A 21,243-nucleotide genomic window follows, 5' to 3' on the forward strand; every position below is an offset into this window, starting at 1 on the left:
CAAAGTTATTGTGAATATAACAGCTCCAAAAGTTATTGTGAATATAACAGCTCCAAAGTTATTGTGAATATAACAGCTCCAAAAGTTATTGTGAATATAACAGCTCCAAAGTTATTGTGAATATAACAGCTCCAAAGTTATTGTGAATATAACAGCTCCAAAGTTATTGTGAATATAACAGCTCCAAAAGTTATTGTGAATATAACAGCTCAAAAGTTATTGTGAATATAACAGCTCCAAAGTTATTGTGAATATAACAGCTCAAAAGTTATTGTGAATATAACAGCTCAAAAGTTATTGTGAATATAACAGCTCCAAAGTTATTGTGAATATAACAGCTCAAAAGTTATTGTGAATATAACAGCTCCAAAGTTATTGTGAATATAACAGCTCAAAAGTTATTGTGAATATAACAGCTCAAAAGTTATTGTGAATATAACAGCTCAAAAATTATTGTGAATATAACAGCTCCAAAGTTATTGTGAATATAACAGCTCCAAAGTTATTGTGAATATAACAGCTCCAAAGTTATTGTGAATATAACAGCTCCAAAGTTATTGTGAATATAACAGCTCCAAAAGTTATTGTGAATATAACAGCTCAAAAGTTATTGTGAATATAACAGCTCAAAAGTTATTGTGAATATAACAGCTCCAAAGTTATTGTGAATATAACAGCTCCAAAGTTATTGTGAATATAACAGCTCCAAAGTTATTGTGAATATAACAGCTCCAAAGTTATTGTGAATATAACAGCTCAAAAGTTATTGTGAATATAACAGCTCCAAAGTTATTGTGAATATAACATCTCCAAAGTTATTGAGAATATAATATCTCCAAAGTTATTGTGAATATAACAGCTCCAAAGTTATTGTGAATATAACAGCCCAAAAGTTATTGTGAATATAACAGCTCAAAAGTTATTGTGAATATAACAGCCCCAAAGTTATTGTGAATATAACAGCCCAAAAGTTATTGTGAATATAACAGCCCCAAAGTTATTGTGAATATAACAGCTCAAAAGTTATTGTGAATATAACAGCTCCAAAGTTATTGTGAATATAACAGCTCCAACGTTATTGTGAATATAACAGCTCAAAAGTTATTGTGAATATAACAGCTCCAAAGTTATTGTGAATATAACAGCTCAAAAGTTATTGTGAATATAACAGCCCCAAAGTTATTGTGAATATAACAGCTCCAAAGTTATTGTGAATATAACAGCTCCAAAGTTATTGTGAATATAACAGCTCCAAAGCTATTGTGAATATAACAGCTCCAAAGTTATTGTGAATATAACAGCTCCAAAGTTATTGTGAATATAACAGCTCCAAAGTTATTGTGAATATAACAGCCCCAAAGTTATTGTGAATATAACAGCTCAAAAGTTATTGTGAATATAACAGCTCCAAAGTTATTGTGAATATAACAGCTCCAAAGTTATTGTGAATATAACAGCTCAAAAGTTATTGTGAATATAACAGCTCCAAAGTTATTGTGAATATAACAGCTCCAACGTTATTGTGAATATAACAGCTCCAAAGTTATTGTGAATATAACAGCTCAAATGTTATTGTGAATATAACAGCTCAAATGTTATTGTGAATATAACAGCTCAAAAGTTATTGTGAATATAACAGCTCCAAAGTTATTGTGAATATAACAGCTCCAAAGTTATTGTGAATATAACAGCTCAAATGGTATTGTGAATATAACAGCTCAAAAGTTATTGTGAATATAACAGCTCAAATGTTATTGTGAATATAACATCTCAAATGTTATTGTGAATATAACAGCTCAAATGTTATTGTGAATATAACAGCTCAAAAGTTATTGTGAATATAACAGCTCCAAAGTTATTGTGAATATAACAGCTCCAACGTTATTGTGACTATAACAGCTCAAATGTTATTGTGAATATAACAGCTCCAAAGTTATTGTGAATGTAACAGCTCAAATGTTATTGTGAATATAACATCTCAAAAGTTATTGTGAATATAACAGCTCAAAAGCTATTGTGAATATAACAGCTCCAAAGTTATTGTGAATATAACAGCTCCAAAGTTATTGTGAATATAACAGCTCCAAAGTTATTGTGAATATAACAGCTCCAAAGTTATTGTGAATATAACAGCTCCAAAGTTATTGTGAATATAACAGCTCCAAAGTTATTGTGAATATAACAGCTCCAAAGTTATTGTGAATATAACAGCTCAAAAGTTATTGTGAATATAACAGCTCCAAAGTTATTGTGAATATAACATCTCCAAAGTTATTGAGAATATAACAGCTCAAAAATTATTGTGAATATAACAGCTCCAAAGTTATTGTGAATATAACAGCTCCAAAGTTATTGTGAATATAACAGCTCCAAAGTTATTGTGAATATAACAGCTCCAAAGTTATTGTGAATATAACATCTCCAAAGTTATTGTGAATATAACAGCTCAAAAATTATTGTGAATATAACAGCTCAAAAGTTATTGTGAATATAACAGCTCCAAAGTTATTGTGAATATAACAGCTCCAAAGTTATTGTGAATATAACAGCTCCAAAGTTATTGTGAATATAACAGCTCCAAAGTTATTGTGAATATAACAGCTCCAAAGTTATTGTGAATATAACAGCTCAAAAGTTATTGTGAATATAACAGCTCAAAAATTATTGTGAATATAACAGCTCAAAAGTTATTGTGAATATAACAGCTCCAAAGTTATTGTGAATATAACAGCTCCAAAGTTATTGTGAATATAACAGCTCCAAAGTTATTGTGAATATAACAGCTCCAAAGTTATTGTGAATATAACAGCTCCAAAGTTATTGTGAATATAACAGCTCCAAAGTTATTGTGAATATAACAGCTCCAAAGTTATTGTGAATATAACAGCTCCAAAGTTATTGTGAATATAACAGCTCCAAAGTTATTGTGAATATAACAGCTCCAAAGTTATTGTGAATATAACAGCTCCAAAGTTATTGTGAATATAACAGCTCAAAAGTTATTGTGAATATAACAGCTCCAAAGTTATTGTGAATATAACATCTCCAAAGTTATTGTGAATATAACAGCTCCAAAGTTATTGTGAATATAACATCTCAAAAGTTATTGTGAATATAACAGCTCAAAAGCTATTGTGAATATAACAGCTCCAAAGTTATTGTGAATATAACAGCTCCAAAGTTATTGTGAATATAACAGCTCCAAAGTTATTGTGAATATAACAGCTCCAAAGTTATTGTGAATATAACAGCTCCAAAGTTATTGTGAATATAACAGCTCAAAAGTTATTGTGAATATAACAGCTCCAAAGTTATTGTGAATATAACATCTCCAAAGTTATTGAGAATATAACAGCTCAAAAATTATTGTGAATATAACAGCTCCAAAGTTATTGTGAATATAACAGCTCCAAAGTTATTGTGAATATAACAGCTCCAAAGTTATTGTGAATATAACAGCTCCAAAGTTATTGTGAATATAACATCTCCAAAGTTATTGTGAATATAACAGCTCAAAAATTATTGTGAATATAACAGCTCAAAAGTTATTGTGAATATAACAGCTCCAAAGTTATTGTGAATATAACAGCTCCAAAGTTATTGTGAATATAACAGCTCCAAAGTTATTGTGAATATAACAGCTCCAAAGTTATTGTGAATATAACAGCTCCAAAGTTATTGTGAATATAACAGCTCAAAAGTTATTGTGAATATAACAGCTCAAAAATTATTGTGAATATAACAGCTCAAAAGTTATTGTGAATATAACAGCTCCAAAGTTATTGTGAATATAACAGCTCCAAAGTTATTGTGAATATAACAGCTCCAAAGTTATTGTGAATATAACAGCTCCAAAGTTATTGTGAATATAACAGCTCCAAAGTTATTGTGAATATAACAGCTCCAAAGTTATTGTGAATATAACAGCTCCAAAGTTATTGTGAATATAACAGCTCCAAAGTTATTGTGAATATAACAGCTCCAAAGTTATTGTGAATATAACAGCTCCAAAGTTATTGTGAATATAACAGCTCCAAAGTTATTGTGAATATAACAGCTCAAAAGTTATTGTGAATATAACAGCTCAAAAGTTATTGTAAATATAACAGCTCCAAAGTTATTGTGAATATAACAGCTCCAAAGTTATTGTGAATATAACAGCTCCAAAGTTATTGTGAATATAACAGCTCCAAAGTTATTGTGAATACAACAGCTCCAAAGTTATTGTGGATATAACAGTTCCAAAGTTATTGTGAGTATAACAGCTCCAAAGTTATTGTGAATATAACAGCTCAAAAGTTATTGTGAATATAACAGCTCCAAAGTTATTGTGAATATAACAGCTCCAAAGTTATTGTGAATATAACAGCTCAAAGGTTATTGTGAATATAACAGCTCAAAAGTTATTGTGAATATAACAGCCCCAAAGTTATTGTGAATATAACAGCTCAAAAGTTATTGTGAATATAACAGCCCCAAAGTTATTGTGAATATAACAGCTCAAAAGTTATTGTGAATATAACAGCTCCAAAGTTATTGTGAATATAACAGCTCCAAAGTTATTGTGAATATAACAGCTCCAAAGTTATTGTGAATATAACAGCTCCAAAGTTATTGTGAATATAACAGCTCCAAAGTTATTGTGAATATAACAGCTCCAAAGTTATTGTGAATATAACAGCTCCAAAGTTATTGTGAATATAACAGCTCCAAAGTTATTGTGAATATAACAGCTCAAAAGTTATTGTGAATATAACAGCTCCAAAGTTATTGTGAATATAACATCTCCAAAGTTATTGTGAATATAACAGCTCCAAAGTTATTGTGAATATAACAGCTCAAAGGTTATTGTGAATATAACAGCTCAAAAGTTATTGTGAATATAACAGCCCCAAAGTTATTGTGAATATAACAGCTCAAAAGTTATTGTGAATATAACAGCCCCAAAGTTATTGTGAATATAACAGCTCAAAAGTTATTGTGAATATAACAGCTCAAAAATTATTGTGAATATAACAGCTCCAAAGTTATTATGAATATAACAGCTCCAAAGTTATTGTGAATATAACAGCTCCAAAGTTATTGTGAATATAACAGCTCAAACGTTATTGTGAATATAACAGCTCAAAAATTATTGTGAATATAACAGCTCCAAAGTTATTGCGAATATAACAGCTCAAATGTTATTGTGAATATAACAGCTCAAAAGTTATTGTGAATATAACAGCTCAAATGTTATTGTGAATATAACAGCTCAAATGTTATTGTGAATATAACAGCTCAAAAGTTATTGTGAATATAACAGCTCCAAAGTTATTGTGAATATAACAGCTCCAAAGTTATTGTGAATATAACAGCTCAAATGTTATTGTGAATATAACAGCTCAAAAGTTATTGTAAATATAACAGCTCCAAAGTTATTGTGAATATAACAGCTCCAAAGTTATTGTGAATATAACAGCTCCAAAGTTATTGTGAATATAACAGCTCCAAAGTTATTGTGAATACAACAGCTCCAAAGTTATTGTGGATATAACAGTTCCAAAGTTATTGTGAGTATAACAGCTCCAAAGTTATTGTGAATATAACAGCTCAAAAGTTATTGTGAATATAACAGCTCCAAAGTTATTGTGAATATAACAGCTCCAAAGTTATTGTGAATATAACAGCTCAAAAGTTATTGTGAATATAACAGCTCCAAAGTTATTGTGAATATAACAGCTCCAAAGTTATTGTGAATATAACAGCCCCAAAGTTATTGTGAATATAACAGCTCAAAAGTGATTGTGAATATAACAGCTCCAAAGTTATTGTGAATATAACAGCTCCAAAGTTATTGTGAATATAACAGCTCCAAAGTTATTGTGAATATAACAGCTCCAAAGTTATTGTGAATATAACAGCTCCAAAGTTATTGTGAATATAACAGCTCCAAAGTTATTGTGAATATAACAGCTCCAAAGTTATTGTGAATATAACAGCTCCAAAGTTATTGTGAATATAACAGCTCCAAAGTTATTGTGAATATAACAACTCCAAAGTTATTGTGAATATAACAGCTCCAAAGTTATTGTGAATATAACAGCTCAAAAGTTATTGTGAATATAACAGCTCCAAAGTTATTGTGAATATAACAGCTCCAAAGTTATTGTGAATATAACAGCTCCAAAGTTATTGTGAATATAACAGCTCCAAAGTTATTGTGAATATAACAGCTCCAAAGTTATTGTGAATATAACAGCTCCAAAGTTATTGTGAATATAACAGCTCCAAAGTTATTGTGAATATAACAGCTCCAAAGTTATTGTGAATATAACAGCTCCAAAGTTATTGTGAATATAACAGCTCCAAAGTTATTGTGAATATAACAGCTCAAAAGTTATTGTGAATATAACAGCTCAAAAGTTATTGTGAATATAACAGCTCCAAAGTTATTGTGAATATAACAGCTCCAAAGTTATTGTGAATATAACAGCTCCAAAGTTATTGTGAATATAACAGCTCCAAAGTTATTGTGAATATAACAGCTCCAAAGTTATTGTGAATATAACAGCTCCAAAGTTATTGTGAATATAACAGCCCCAAAGTTATTGTGAATATAACAGCTCCAAAGTTATTGTGAATATACCAGCTCCAAAGTTATTGTGAATATAACAGCTCCAAAGTTATTGTGAATATAACAGCTCCAAAGTTATTGTGAATATAACAGCTCCAAAGTTATTGTGAATATAACAGCTCCAAAGTTATTGTGAATATAACAGCTCCAAAGTTATTGTGAATATAACAGCTCCAAAGTTATTGTGAATATAACAGCTCCAAAGTTATTGTGAATATAACAGCTCCAAAGTTATTGTGAATATAACAGCTCCAAAGTTATTGTGAATATAACAGCTCCAAAGTTATTGTGAATATAACAGCTCAAAAGTTATTGTGAATCAAATGTAAATGTGGCTAAGGTGCCTCTTATGAGTTATGAGGTTATGACATCCAAAATGTTTTTATTATAACGCTTTATCGTGCACAATGCTGAATTAAGAATGGTTAACTCACATAAGAGGAAGAATCAGACTGGTTTTATCCCATGTATAAAGGTTTGAACCAAAAACATGACTTCAAATCCAATGGCATCAGGAAACACACCGACAGCTGAGAAGTACATGTGATATATGGCCTGCGAACTACACAGGCCAAGTCATCTTTGCCAAGTTTTGCTAGCATGGTACCCTCCGCCATATTTGCTAAAGGAGTGAGTTGGGGAGAAGGGGGCGAGGTGGGACTTCTCAACTTCTTGCAACTTAAGATTGTCGTAACAGGCTGGAATATTCTATGATTCCCAAAAGTAGGTCCTTGCTCCAAAACAAAGATATTTTCCCTCAACATACCTGGGGTACATTTTCATATCTCCGGCTTCCTGCCTCCTCTGTAAAGTGGTTCCAAGTGAGGAATTCTAAAGCGGCACCTGTAAAGGTGTTTCCACCCTTATACTTCCAGTTTCTAATGTACTCCAAAATCTCGTCCTTGGTGTGATAATTCTTCAAGTGGAACTCCATTTGTGGGTTAGTGCTGTACTGTGCAAGGCCGATGCGCACTCTATCCTTACCCACCACCATGCCCTTTATCAGGGCAATGATAAAATCTCGAATCAGCTGAAAGTTGCTCATCCCGACACTCCACGAGACGTCAACCAGGAAGACAATGTCAGCCTTCTCTGCTTTAACACATTCTGGAAATTAAGGAGTAGACATTATTAACAGGACAAAGCAGAGTGCCACATAAACTTTTGATATAAATGAAGCGCATCAATCTCCAATAACTTCGTTAGTTTTCTTTGATTGTTGATACATGGGATATACAACAAGTACATTGGAATACTGACCATCAGACGCTTCAGGGATCAGAGGCTGAGCAGCCTGAATGATGCTGTTCTGCACATTTATAGACAGGTTCCCGAATCCTTCAAAGCTGGGTTGATAGATGACCATCTTATATGCCGGTTCACTCACCAATGCTTGAAGCTCATGTGGTTTTGCATTTCCAGCCCCTACGGCCATAACTGTCACTCCCCTTACTTGCAAAGCATTTGATACTTTCCTGGCTGCTTCCAAGTCATCAGGTGAACTTCCAGTCAAAATTATGACAACCTGTGGAGTTCCTTTGACCCCACGGCCTCCTTCCCGCTCCACCAGCACGTTCTCCTGTACATGACGCAGACCCGCAGCCAGGTCGGATCGCCCGAGCTTGTACTCTACGCTCTCAATGGCACGGACTGCATGGTCCTAAAGAGGTCCCGGACGGAACACAAGTGTCTTTCTTTTTAATGTGAAAAACAACATCACTATTTCAAATACAATGTTGAGTTGTTTATTTTATTGAACAAATCACTTAATATGTAAGTAAAAGTTGCAGGTCAGGAGTTACTTCCTTGACCTCAACTTTACAAGTAATAACTTGCCTTTAGCATCATCTCCATTGAGACCTCTGTCTGATTGCAACTTCAAACTTGATCAAGATATATTTTATGAATGATAACTTGTCCAAGCCAACTCAACTAACTCCCCCCCAACCCCAGCTCCACCACCAAATGCCCTCCACTCATAACTGCACTTAACGGTCATTTGACCCATGTCTGTGTAATACCCTCTTTCATTTTGCTTTTCCACAAAACTTGATTTTGTGTTAAAAAATAAATAAATAAAAGCTTTACCTCATCTGTATGGGAAACAAGATTAAATTCGGTGCGTGGAGTGGATCCATACTGCACCACTGCCACATGGGTCTCCTGTGTAGCAACATTCAGACCCCTGGTCACCTGAGCCGCCAACTGCAGAATATGTTTAAAATCTCTTAAACCCACAGCATCAGAGCCATCCAGTAGGAGAACAACATCAGCACCTGTAATGGACACTGGAGGGGATATTGAAAGTGGCAGAGTTTATGCCACAGGATTAGGCTAAAATAACGACATACAAGTAGGCCTCTTTATTACATACATGTGACAGTAAGGGGGGGATTCGAACCGATGAATCGCTTTTGGGGGTAGCGAGGGTAAGGAGGGTAAGTTAGAAGGGAAGTCATGGAGTGGCATAGGTATGGATCCTTTTCTTCAATATATGATATACCAGCCGAATGCACCCCGGCGTTGCCCGGGTTCTTTTTGAATGAATTTACGACAATAATTCAGCTTTTACTCGCGGCCAAAGCAGATTGACTACTATAATTCAGCTTTTAGTCGTGGCCATATCAGATTGACTACGATAATTCAGCTTTTACTCGCGGCCATATAAGATTGACTACTATAATTCAGCTTTTACTCGCAGCTGTAGAAGATTGACAACTATAATTCAGCTTTTACTCGTGGCCATATAAGATTGACTACTATAATTCAGCTTTTACTCTCAGCTGGAGAAGATTGACTACTATAATTCAGCTTTTACTCGTGGCCATATCAGATTGACTACTATAATTAGCTTTTACTCGTGGCCATATCAGATTGACTACTGTAATTCAGCTTTTACTCGCGGCCGTAGAAGATTGACTACTATAATTCAGCTTTTACTCGTGGCCATATCAGATTGACTACTATAATTCAGCTTTTACTCGCGGCCGTAGAAGATTGACTACTATAATTCAGCTTTTACTCGTGGCCATATCAGATTGACTACTATAATTCAGGTTTTACTCGCAGCTGTAGAAGATTGACTACTATAATTCAGCTTTTACTCGTGGCCATATCAGATTGACGACTATAATTAGCTTTTACTCGTGGCCATATCAGATTGACTACTATAATTCAGCTTTTACTCGCAGCTGTAGAAGATTGACTACTATAATTCAGCTTTTACTCGTGGCCATATCAGATTGACTACCATAATTCAGCTTTTACTCGTGGCCATATCAGATTGACTACTATAATTCAGCTTTTACTCGTGGCCATATCAGATTGACTACTATAATTCAGCTTTCACTCGCAGCTGTAGAAGATTGACTACTATAATTCAGCTTTTACTCGTGGCCATATCAGATTGACTACTATAATTAGCTTTTCCTCATGGCCATATCAGATTGACTACAACAATTCAGCTTTTACTCGTGGCCATATCAGATTGACTACTACAATTCAGCTTTTACTCGTGGCCATATCAGATTGACTACTATAATTCAGCTTTTACTCGCAGCCGTAGAAGATTTACTACTACAATTCAGCTTTTACTCGTGGCCATATCAGATTGACTACTATAATTCAGCTTTTACTCGTGGCCATATCAGATTGACTACTATAATTCAGCTTTTACTCGCAGCTGTAGAAGATTGACTACTATAATTCAGCTTTTACTCGTGGCCATATCAGATTGACTACTATAATTCAGCTTTTACTCGCGGCCATATCAGATTGACGACTAAAATTCAGCTTTTACTCGCGGCCATATCAGATTGCCTATTATAATTCAGCTTTTACTCGTGGCCATATCAGATTGACTACGATAATTCAGCTTTTACTCGTGGCCATATCAGATTGACGACTATAATTCAGCTTTTACTGGCAGCTGTAGAAGATTGACTGCTATAATTCAGCTTTTACTCGCAGCCGTAGAAGATAGACTACTATAATTCAGCTTTTACTCGCAGCCGTAGAAGATTGACTACTATAATTCAGCTTTTACTCGTGGCCATATCAGATTGACTACTATAATTCAGCTTTTACTCATGGCCATATCAGATTGTCTACTATAATTCAGCTTTTACTCGCAGCTGTAGAAGATTGACTACTATAATTCAGCTTTTACTCGTGGCCATATCAGATTGACTACTATAATTCAGCTTTTACTCGTGGCCATATCAGATTGACGACTATAATTCAGCTTTACTTGCGGCCATATCAGATTGCCTATTATAATTCAGCTTTTACTCGTGGCCATATCAGATTGACTACTATAATTCAGCTTTTACTCATGGCCATATCAGATTGACTACTATAATTCAGCTTTTACTCGCAGCTGTAGAAGATTGATGACTATAATTCAGCTTTTACTCGCAGCCGTAGAAGATTGACTACTATAATTCAGCTTTTACTCGCAGCCGTAGAAGATTGACTACTATAATTCAGCTTTTACTCATGGCCGTCGAAGATTGACTACTATAATTCAGCTTTTACTCGCAGCCGTAGAAGGTTGACTACTATAATTCAGCTTTTACTCGCAGCCGTAGAAGATTGACTACTATAATTCAGCTTTTAATCGCGGCCGTAGAAGATTGACTACTATAATTCAGCTTTTACTCGCAGCTGTAGAAGATTGACGACTATAATTCAGCTTTTACTCGCGGCCATATAAGATTGACTATTATATTTCAGCTTTTACTCGCAGCTGTAGAAGATTGACGACTATAATTCAGCTTTTACTCGTGGCCATATAAGATTGACTACTATAATTCAGCTTTTACTCACAGCTGTAGAAGATTGACTACTATAATTCAGCTTTTACTCGTGGCCATATAAGATTGACTACTATAATTCAGCTTTTACTCACAGCTGTAGAAGATTGACTTCTATAATTCAGCTTTTACTCGTGGCCATATCAGATTGACTACTATAATTCAGCTTTTACTCGCAGCTGTCGAAGATTGACTACTATAATTCAGCTTTTACTCGTGGCCATATAAGATTGACTACTATAATTCAGCTTTCACTCGCGGCCGTAGAAGATTGACTACTATAATTCAGCTTTTACTCGCGGCCATATAAGATTGACTACTATAATTCAGCTTTTACTCGCAGCTGTAGAAGATTGACGACTATAATTCAGCTTTTACTCCTGGCCATATAAGATTGACTACTATAATTCAGCTTTTACTCGCAGCTGTAGAGGATTGACTACTATAATTCAGCTTTTACTCGTGGCCATATAAGATTGACTACTATAATTCAGCTTTTACTCGCAGCTGTAGAAGATTGACTACTATAATTCAGCTTTTACTCGTGGCCATATAAGATTGACTACTATAATTCAGCTTTTACTCGCAGCCATAGAAGATTGACTACTATAATTCAGCTTTTACCCGTGGCCATATCAGATTGACTACTATAATTCAGCTTTTACTCGTGGCCATATCAGATTGACTACTATAATTCAGCTTTTACCCGTGGCCATATCAGATTGACTACTATAATTCAGCTTTTACTCGTGGCCATACCAGATTGACTACTATAATTCAGCTTTTACTCGCGGCCATATCAGATTGACTGCTATAATTCAGCTCAGCTGTTAATTGTGAAATGGGCCCAGCCCGTCCGAAGCGGCTTCGACAGGCCTCACCACCTCACCTATACCCTTCCCCGGGCCCGTCCCGACGTTTTTAGTTTCAGAGGTTTCCTCCTATCTTTCACCGTTTAGGAGATTAGCGCGTGCAGACAAACAAACAAACAAACAAACAAAAACTTTCTTTTATATATATGGAAGACCGAAGAAGGTTAATGTTTAGGCCCCAACTGGGCATCAACCTGGATAGGGCGGGGGGGGGGTGGAGGGGGGTTAAGAATGTGCGTTTATAATTTGGGTGCTGTCCGTCCGTCTGGCCATCCATCCGGGGCCTCGACTCGAAAACGACTGGAACCATTTCTTTCATATTTGGCACAATAATGCTATAATATTGTTATGGTTAAATTTCTAGGTAGTAAAATAATCGATGTTTAGTATAACATTCCATGTTATTTCTTCGGTTAAGCATACAGTACAGTACTATATTGTATGTAAATAGATAAGCACTGTGAAAGTGTAAGATAGGTGTCCATATATGTTCTTTTCACTTCCACCATTCTACTCTTTAGCCATTTCATGGACATTTCAGCACAGATAGACCTCCGCATCCTCTCTTCAATCCCTTACAAACCGCTGAAACCAGTTGGAACCAATCCGGGGAACACCCACCTGTTGTGACGACGGTGATGGCAATGGAAGTTCCAAGCAAATCTCCAAGGGAAGAGCCTAGTTTGGGCAGTTCATAGGCAAGTTCAAAATAATCCTGTTTGTGATACACAAACCTATCTGTTGGTTGAGTCCCCACCCGGAGCAACTGATCCCTGCTGGCCTTTCTCACTCCGAGAGCATAAATGTTGACGCCGGATTCTTGTAGCACTTTTGCCACCGCTGTTGGATCATCTTCTGAAGTGGTACCTGCCAATATGATTGCCACCTGTGTATGCAGAGCACGACAACAACGTATTTGAGAGGGAGTGTTGTTTTATAAAGCAACATTGGTGATATTACAAACACAAGGAATTAATATGAATGAATGAATTCTCTTACTTTGTTAAAATATAGTGAGACTCAAGGAAGAGCAGAGCAGCAGTGTCACATGGCCAATATATACAAAATATGGTGAAGGGAAATTTAAAAAATGGTGGCACCATAGCACGATTAAGGGGAGGGGTTGCAGGTGTCAGGTGGAAAAGGTCTCATTGGTGTAGTAAAGTTAAAATAAACAAATGAGAGATAGTGAGATGGTGGTGGTGGGCCGCAGACTTCTGGAGATCCTGGAGGGAAGAGCTCGTGACAACAGACTCAGAAAAACATTTCCATAGGTGAGAGAAGAGTGGGATGAATGAAAGGGAGCGTGAAGTTTTTCCTCATTCTCAAGAGATGAAATACAGTTCAAGTAACTGGACCAACAGACTTTTTAAACTTTAAAATATAAAAAATTATGTATTTGATATAGTCTTGTTGTTTATGATAAAATAGGTAAAAAGCTCGTCAGAAATGGCGGGTTGTAACAGTTTATTCGACCGTGCAGCCTCGTGCAGTATGCCAAAGTCTGGAGCCTCAGCCTAGTGTCACGTGTGCTTATGTCTTCCTTATTTATCAGACACCCTACAGACGGAAATGAACACTCGTTTTACTATGTGTGCGCTGCACATCATGTGCAGCGAATTTCACCTCACTGCATCCTGTATTGTTTTTGTTGTTTTGTTTTTTTTATAACATTTCTGTATACCACCCTTAATGCTTGCTTTGCAGGCCACCATTTACAATTCCAATAGAAGAGACACAATTACTCTTTTATGGAAAATGTTTTTCGAGTTTATTTCATCCTCAAAAATAGTCCAGGGTGAACACACATTCGTGTTAAAAGATTGGCCTTTAAAACCTACCCTTATGAAAGGGGACAGACATTTGTACAAAAACACAAACTAACATTGTGCTTTATATGGTAGATAATGTTCATTTAGACTAACTAGTACACGCGCAGACTCCGGAAGGGGCAGAAAGGGTCATTCCTCTTTGGGGTACATAGATTACAGTCGATCTATGGTCTGGTCTCAATAACATTGTGTTACATATTTATGTGAATGTATGTGAATTACCATTCAGGTCTTTGCTTATCCATGTTTAGTAGATTAAGGGTTGTTGTGGTTGGAGGGTCAGGAGCCCTGCTGAAAAGTGGCCGGAAACGGAAGTGACCGGAAACGGAAGAGGAAGGGACCGGAGGAAGAAAAGGGACGAGTATTCTTCTCTTTCCTCGCCCCGCTCCGACGAAAGGTGGGATTGATTGAGCCGTGTGGAAAAGCGGCGTTCCCGAGCCTGTCTGGCGAGAGGAGTTACCGGGACGGATACCTGCCCGGTGGACGTCAAACTGTCGTGTGGCCGTGCACCGACCCAGCGTTTGGCGCCGTTCGCGACACCGTCTAAAAAGACGCGTACGGGTCGCCCGTTGGGGCCTAACACGCCTTGCAAGCGGCGTGGGGTTTGGCTTGCTTTCCCGTACCCGCTTCGCGTGGCCACGAGGGGCTGCAGCCGGGGTGCCTGGTAGCGGTACGATACCTGCCCGGTGGAAACACGTCCACCCGGGGTTCGTTAAACCGCCCGAGTGCGGCGACGCCGACCATCATCTTGGTCAGGAGGGGCCCAGAGACATTGTGCGGGACCGAGACCAAAAGGGGGTCGTGAGTACTCACCGGGACACACATATATAAGATGGCCATCTTAATCATAGGGAATTGATTGTGGATTGAGAATTGTGATGGTTGTGTATTGTTGATTGCTCGGGGAAAATCTCCGTGGTTGTGTCATTGAAATTGTATGGTATCATTACCATTGAAATATATCCTTGAACATCAGTTGTCTCTTGGGTGAAATTCATATGGATTGCGTGGCGAAAGCGCATATATAATACAGCTTTCTGGCGAAGTTCCTCTCACGGTCCGGGGGTCACCAAGACCAGGTATTCACCGAGGGGACCACGTAACAGAATTGGGGGCTCGTCCAAATTACGATTTGCGGTTTCGCAATTGGGTCTACGTCCGGGATCTAAAATTGTATAACATAATAAAATAATAATATTTTATTAATTAAAATTTATTAATTAATTATTAATTGGTAAATTTTTTTGAGAAATTGGGGTAAAGTCTTGGGTGAAGGTTAACAGGTGTTAACGATAGACACCATGGCGTTTGTGGCACAGAACTTTGGGGTAACCCCGAGTGAGGCACAGTTCCGAGCGTTGCTAAAGTCGGACCTCTTGAAATTGGCCAAACATTTTAACTTGGAGGTCCGAACTAATTTGAGGAAGGCAGAGTTGCAGGCCACGGTGATACAATCTATGGTGGGATTAGGAACATGGGACGAGTTAGCCTGGGAGTGGCTACCCGAAGAACCAGAAGATGTTGAGCTCCGGAAACTGGAGTTGCAATTACGGAGCCAGGAACGGATTAAAGAAGAAGAAAGGAAAGCAGAAAAGGAAAGAGCAGAAGAAGAAAGGAAAGCAGAAGAGAGGAGAGAAGAGAAGCAAGCAGAGGAAAGGAGAGTGGAACGAGAACTCCAGGAAAGGTTAAAAGAAGAAGAAAGGAAAGCAGAAGCGAGGAGAGAAGAGAAACAAGCAGAGGAAAGGAGAGTGGAACGAGAACTCCAGGAAAGGTTAAAAGAAGAAGAAAGGAAAGCAGAAAAGGAAAGAGCAGAAGAAGAAAGGAAAGCAGAAGCGAGGAGAGAAGAGAAACAAGCAGAGGAAAGGAGAGTGGAACGAGAACTCCAGGAAAGGTTAGCAGAAGAAGAAAGGAAAGCAGAAGCGAGGAGAGAAGAGAAACAAGCAGAGGAAAGGAGAGTGGAACGAGAACTCCAGGAAAGGTTAGAAGGGAGAAAAGCAGAGGAGAGGAGAGCTGCAAGGGACCTCGAAGCAGAGGAGAGAAAAGCGGAAAGGGAATTAAAGGAACGTGACATGGAGCTTCAGCAAGAAATCAAATTCAAGGAGCTGGAGTTAATGAGAGAACGGGGAGAGGCACCACCCTTGCTGACGGGGTCGACACCTAACCAGAAAACCTGGGATGTGGGCAGACATGTGAGGCTGGTTCCACCGTTCAGTGAAAAAGAAGTCGCGAAATTTTTTCCACACTTTGAGAAAGTGGCTCGACAATTAAACTGGCCGGAGGAGGCCTGGACCATACTCGTGCAAAGTGTGCTGGTGGGGAAAGCTCAGGAAATTTATTCAGCGCTACCAATGGACCAATGTGCAGATTATGAGGTACTGAAGACGCACATCCTCAAAGCGTATGAGTTGGTTCCGGAAGCTTACAGGCAAAAATTCAGGAATGCCAGGAAGAGGGAGAGTGAGACCCATGTGGAGTTTGCCAGAGTGAAAGAAAACATGTTTGATCGGTGGTGTGAGTCAAAAGGAGTCGGGAAAGACTTCAAAACATTGCGTGACTTGATCCTGGTGGAGGAATTCCAGCAGTGTGTCCACGAGGACATCAAAGTGTACCTGCAGGAAAAGAAAGTACCAAAGTTGTGGGACGCAGCCACCATGGCAGATGATTATGCTTTAACCCACCGAATAGGGGTCCACAAACCTAACTCCTCGCCTAGACTTCAGCAGGGGAGTTATGGAACAGCAGGTGCGGAGAACGACCATACATGGCGGCGGCCTCGAGATGATTATGGGGACAACTATGATACCCCACCTGTTCGAAATCAGAGGGATGCGGGCCCAAGACAAACTTATAGTTCGGGGGGCCCGAGGCAGACCACGAGTTTTTCCTCCGGGCCTACTTGCGCTTTTTGCAAGAAACCTGGACACTTGATGTCCAGTTGTTACCGCATGAAAAGCGAAGACCCAGAGCGGAGTCCGACTACTACGACTCCAAACGCAATGGCCATTGTGAGAAATCGCCATCAAAAGGGTTACCAACCATTTATTTCAGAGGGGTTTGTGTCACGGGATGGAGCCTCGACTAACCGGAAACCGGTTAGGATATTGAGGGACACAGGGGCACATCAATCTTTAATGCTTGAAGGCATTTTGCCATGGTCCGAGGAGACGGCAACGGGGGATAGTGTTTGTTTACAGGGGATCGGGGGCGGTGTTAGTGCTCCCCTTCATGTCATCCATTTGGAGTCCGATTTGGTGTCAGGACCGGTCACCGTCGGTTTACAAGCCACGCTTCCTGTAGAGGGTGTATCTGTGGTTATCGGGAATGATTTGGCCGGGGGTCAAGTTTATGGTAACCTGAGGGTTGGTAAAGAGCCCAGCAGGGAAAATAACGCCACACCAGCTTGGGATGGCGACAAAAGGGCCAAGCTATTTGTAGGGGGACTGAACTTCAAAACAGAGGAAGAAGTTCTGACCTCTGTCTTCAACAGATATGGGCCGCTGGTGGAAGTGCGGTTGGTAAGAGACTGGGAAACGCAACAGTCAAGAGGGTTCGGCTTTGTCACGTTTGCCAGCACAAAAGACGCCAGAGAGGCAGAGAAGAATTGGAATGGCAAGGATTTGGAGGGTCGGACCATAACAGTAGGGAAGGCATTTCGTAGGTGTCGAGAGGTCTACAGGAGAGGACAACTGGGCGGTAGTTTTGGTGGTGGCCGCAATCAATATTATTATGGAGGCTCCCTGAGTTACGGCCGCTCCCGAAGGAAGGATTGGCAAAGTAGTGGCCGAGAAGGAGACCGCTATTCAGGGGACTACAGGGACAAGTGGTCCCACCCTAAGTATTAGGGAAGTTCTGAGAAGTTGAAGCACTGAATGCGGCGGAGCCGCCGAGCCAAGATTCCTACACGGATTAACCGTGAACGCCGTTCCTAAAGGCGTCCAGGTAGTGAACTTTCATGCACGGACTAACCGTGAACTCCACGTTCCTCAAGGCGCCCATGTAGAGAACTTTCCTGCACGGACTAACCGTGAACTCTCCGTTCCTAAAGGCATCCATGTAGTGAATACTCGGCTTGGCCTCCCGGAAAAAGTGCTATCGAGTGGCTTAACTTTGGAGCTTTGATCAACCCCTTAACCTTCATTCACAAGAAACTGACGGGCAAAGTCAGAGGGTCATGAGAGGGAGTTTGATTTGGCAGGGACAATGTCGTTGCTGGTGCTTAGTCCAGAGTGAGTAATCTGGAGGGGTGGTGGTGAAATTTTGGTTGCTTTATTTTTAAGTAATAACTGTGCCCGGGGGGAACTGATAATGTGGGGGGGTTGAGTTATCTGGTTTGTTTCTCCAAATTGGCCGGCAAAGAAAGTTTTCGCTGGGTTCAAACTTTCTTTCTTGAAGGGGGGGAGTGTTACATATTTATGTGAATGTATGTGAATTACCATTCAGGTCTTTGCTTATCCATGTTTAGTAGATTAAGGGTTGTTGTGGTTGGAGGGTCAGGAGCCCTGCTGAAAAGTGGCCGGAAACGGAAGTGACCGGAAACGGAAGAGGAAGGGACAGGAGGAAGAAAAGGGACGAGTATTCTTCTCTTTCCTCGCCCCGCTCCGACGAAAGGTGGGATTGATTGAGCCGTGTGGAAAAGCGGCGTTCCCGAGCCTGTCTGGCGAGAGGAGTTACCAGGACGGATACCTGCCCGGTGGACGTCAAACTGTCGTGTGGCCGTGCACCGACCCAGCGTTTGGCGCCGTTCGCGACACCGTCTAAAAAGACGCGTACGGGTCGCCCGTTGGGGCCTAACACGCCTTGCAAGCGGCGTGGGGTTTGGCTTGCTTTCCCGTACCCGCTTCGCGTGGCCACGAGGGGCTGCAGCCGGGGTGCCTGGTAGCGGTACGATACCTGCCCGGTGGAAACACGTCCACCCGGGGTTCGTTAAACTGCCCGAGTGCGGCGACGCCGACCATCATCTTGGTCAGGAGGGGCCCAGAGACATTGTGCGGGACCGAGACCAAAAGGGGGTCGTGAGTACTCACCGGGACACACATATATAAGATGGCCATCTGAATCATAGGGAATTGATTGTGGATTGAGAATTGTGATGGTTGTGTATTGTTGATTGCTAGGGGAAAATCTCCGTGGTTGTGTCATTGAAATTGTATGGTATCATTACCATTGAAATATATCCTTGAACATCAGTTGTCTCTTGGGTGAAATTCATATGGATTGCGTGGCGAAAGCGCATATATAATACAGCTTTCTGGCGAAGTTCCTCTCACGGTCCGGGGGTCACCGAGACCAGGTATTCACCGAGGGGACCACGTAACAATTGTGTGTGTGTTCATTTACCAAGTTTCTTGTGGAGAGATCGCCAAATAGTTTAAGCATTTGAGCAAGCACTCCATTCAAAACCGTTAAGGAACGGCTGGCTTGGCAAGCGCCAGCTAACTGCTTGGTAAAGGAGCACAACCCGAGCTTCTGCCTTTCAGTTTCGTATCAAACAGCAGGAGTGAGTTTCAAAAATACGCTAAGAAAAATGTCACGGTAGCAGCAGAAAGGGCCATGTTATTAACCCAACTTTCATGGGTTAAATAGAGTACCGTAGATCTTCGCTCAGTTCTGTAAGTAAACCTTACTTCACGGATGTCGGGATTCCTCCAAATTTCTTCATTTAGTGTTATAAAGAGCATTAGCGACTGTTTAAAAAGATAAGCATACGTGTTTGTGGTTTATAATATTTTACTTCCTGTAGAAGCCGTTGCTCCCATGGAAACGCCATTATAACTATAAGCTATTTCACGTTAGCACTGCAGGAAAAACGCCTTGGGGGAAGTGGGACATTATTAGTATTAATATTGTTTTGTAATAACATTAACAATATGCGATTATCATTAATTTTGTTATTAAAAGCGTCTTTGGAAAAACGCCACGATAAATCTTCTTTGGAAATACGCCCCGATAAAGCTCATTTAACATTTATATTCACCTCAACGTGCAACCCCATTGAGGGCAATGGTGGGCAAACTCTCTCAGGGGGAGAAAACCCCCTTGCAGAGGGGGGAGGGGGGAGGAGGGGAATGAATGCGCTGCATCCTTCATTGTGTAACCCTTGGTCATCCTGTCAAGTTTGGTTGAGATTGGATAAGTAACCACAGAATGTATTGGCGTCAAAAATTCATCAGACAGCACAAATGGCGTATTTTAGTATGAAGATGCATTTCTAAATACAAAATATAGGTTAATGAAGAGTGCGGTAATAGAGGGAAAAAACTAAATGTGCTGACAGCGGGACAGACATTTGCATCAAGCAAAAGGATAAATCAATAGGAAAATAGGACTGTAAGTAGGGAAAGATACACAGTAACCTGAAAGGTAAAAAGGGTTGGTTATCGAGTGATGCAGCTAGGGAGGATGTGGTCAAAGGGGGTACACGGATGGAGAATGATGTGACATGATTGTGTACCATCAATTTGAAGCCCTGATTGGAGGGAGGGATTGGATTGAACAGCCACATGCGTGCGGTTCTACAACAACACAACAACAGGCAAACAGGCATTTGAAGGCCATTTTCCCTGCTAGAGCGGGGGTTAACCTTGCGGTCCCCATGACAATCTTCTCCATTTTGCCCTATTTTCTACATCTCCCCGTGTTAACCCCCTTGAGCACATTTCTTCTTCCACCATCTTTAGCCAAGTCTTTCTCAGTCTTCCCCATCCTCTACTTTCCATCACTCTTCTCAACCAGTCACTTTCATCCTTCCTCAACACATGACCAAACCATCTCAACCTGTTTCTCTTCACAGCATCCATCACAGGCTACATTCCTATCATCTTTCGCAAGTCATCATTTGTCTTCCTCTCTCTCAACGATGCTCCGCACATCCACCGAACCATTTGCATTTCCACCCTTTCCAGCCTTCGTTGCTGCTCTACGTTCATTACCCATGTCTCGCTCCCATAAATCATAACACTTCTCACACATGCAGCATACACCTTTCCCTTCAGCTTCAACGACACCCCTCCTCGTCAGCATGCCACTCAGTTCCCGAAGCTTCTTCCATGCACATTTCACTCTAGCAACCGTTGCCGAGTCCGATCCACAATAGGGAGAAAAGTGGAACA

General features: G+C 39.6%; 1 protein-coding gene across 1 annotated transcript in view; it reads right to left on the reverse strand.

The window, feature by feature from the left end:
- LOC137429452 (uncharacterized) overlaps positions 1-21,243 on the reverse strand; it is a 397,376-nt gene that overhangs the window by 284,547 nt on the left and 91,586 nt on the right. Inside the window, 4 exon segments of the mRNA XM_078781072.1 lie at positions 7,383-7,723; positions 7,877-8,276; positions 8,705-8,904; positions 12,924-13,188. Coding sequence (XP_078637198.1) covers positions 7,383-7,723; positions 7,877-8,276; positions 8,705-8,904; positions 12,924-13,188 — 1,206 coding nt within the window.

The sequence above is a fragment of the Myxine glutinosa genome, chromosome 6, assembly GCF_964187855.1.
Source record: "Myxine glutinosa chromosome 6, kmMyxGlut1.1, whole genome shotgun sequence".
NCBI lineage: Eukaryota > Metazoa > Chordata > Myxini > Myxiniformes > Myxinidae > Myxine > Myxine glutinosa.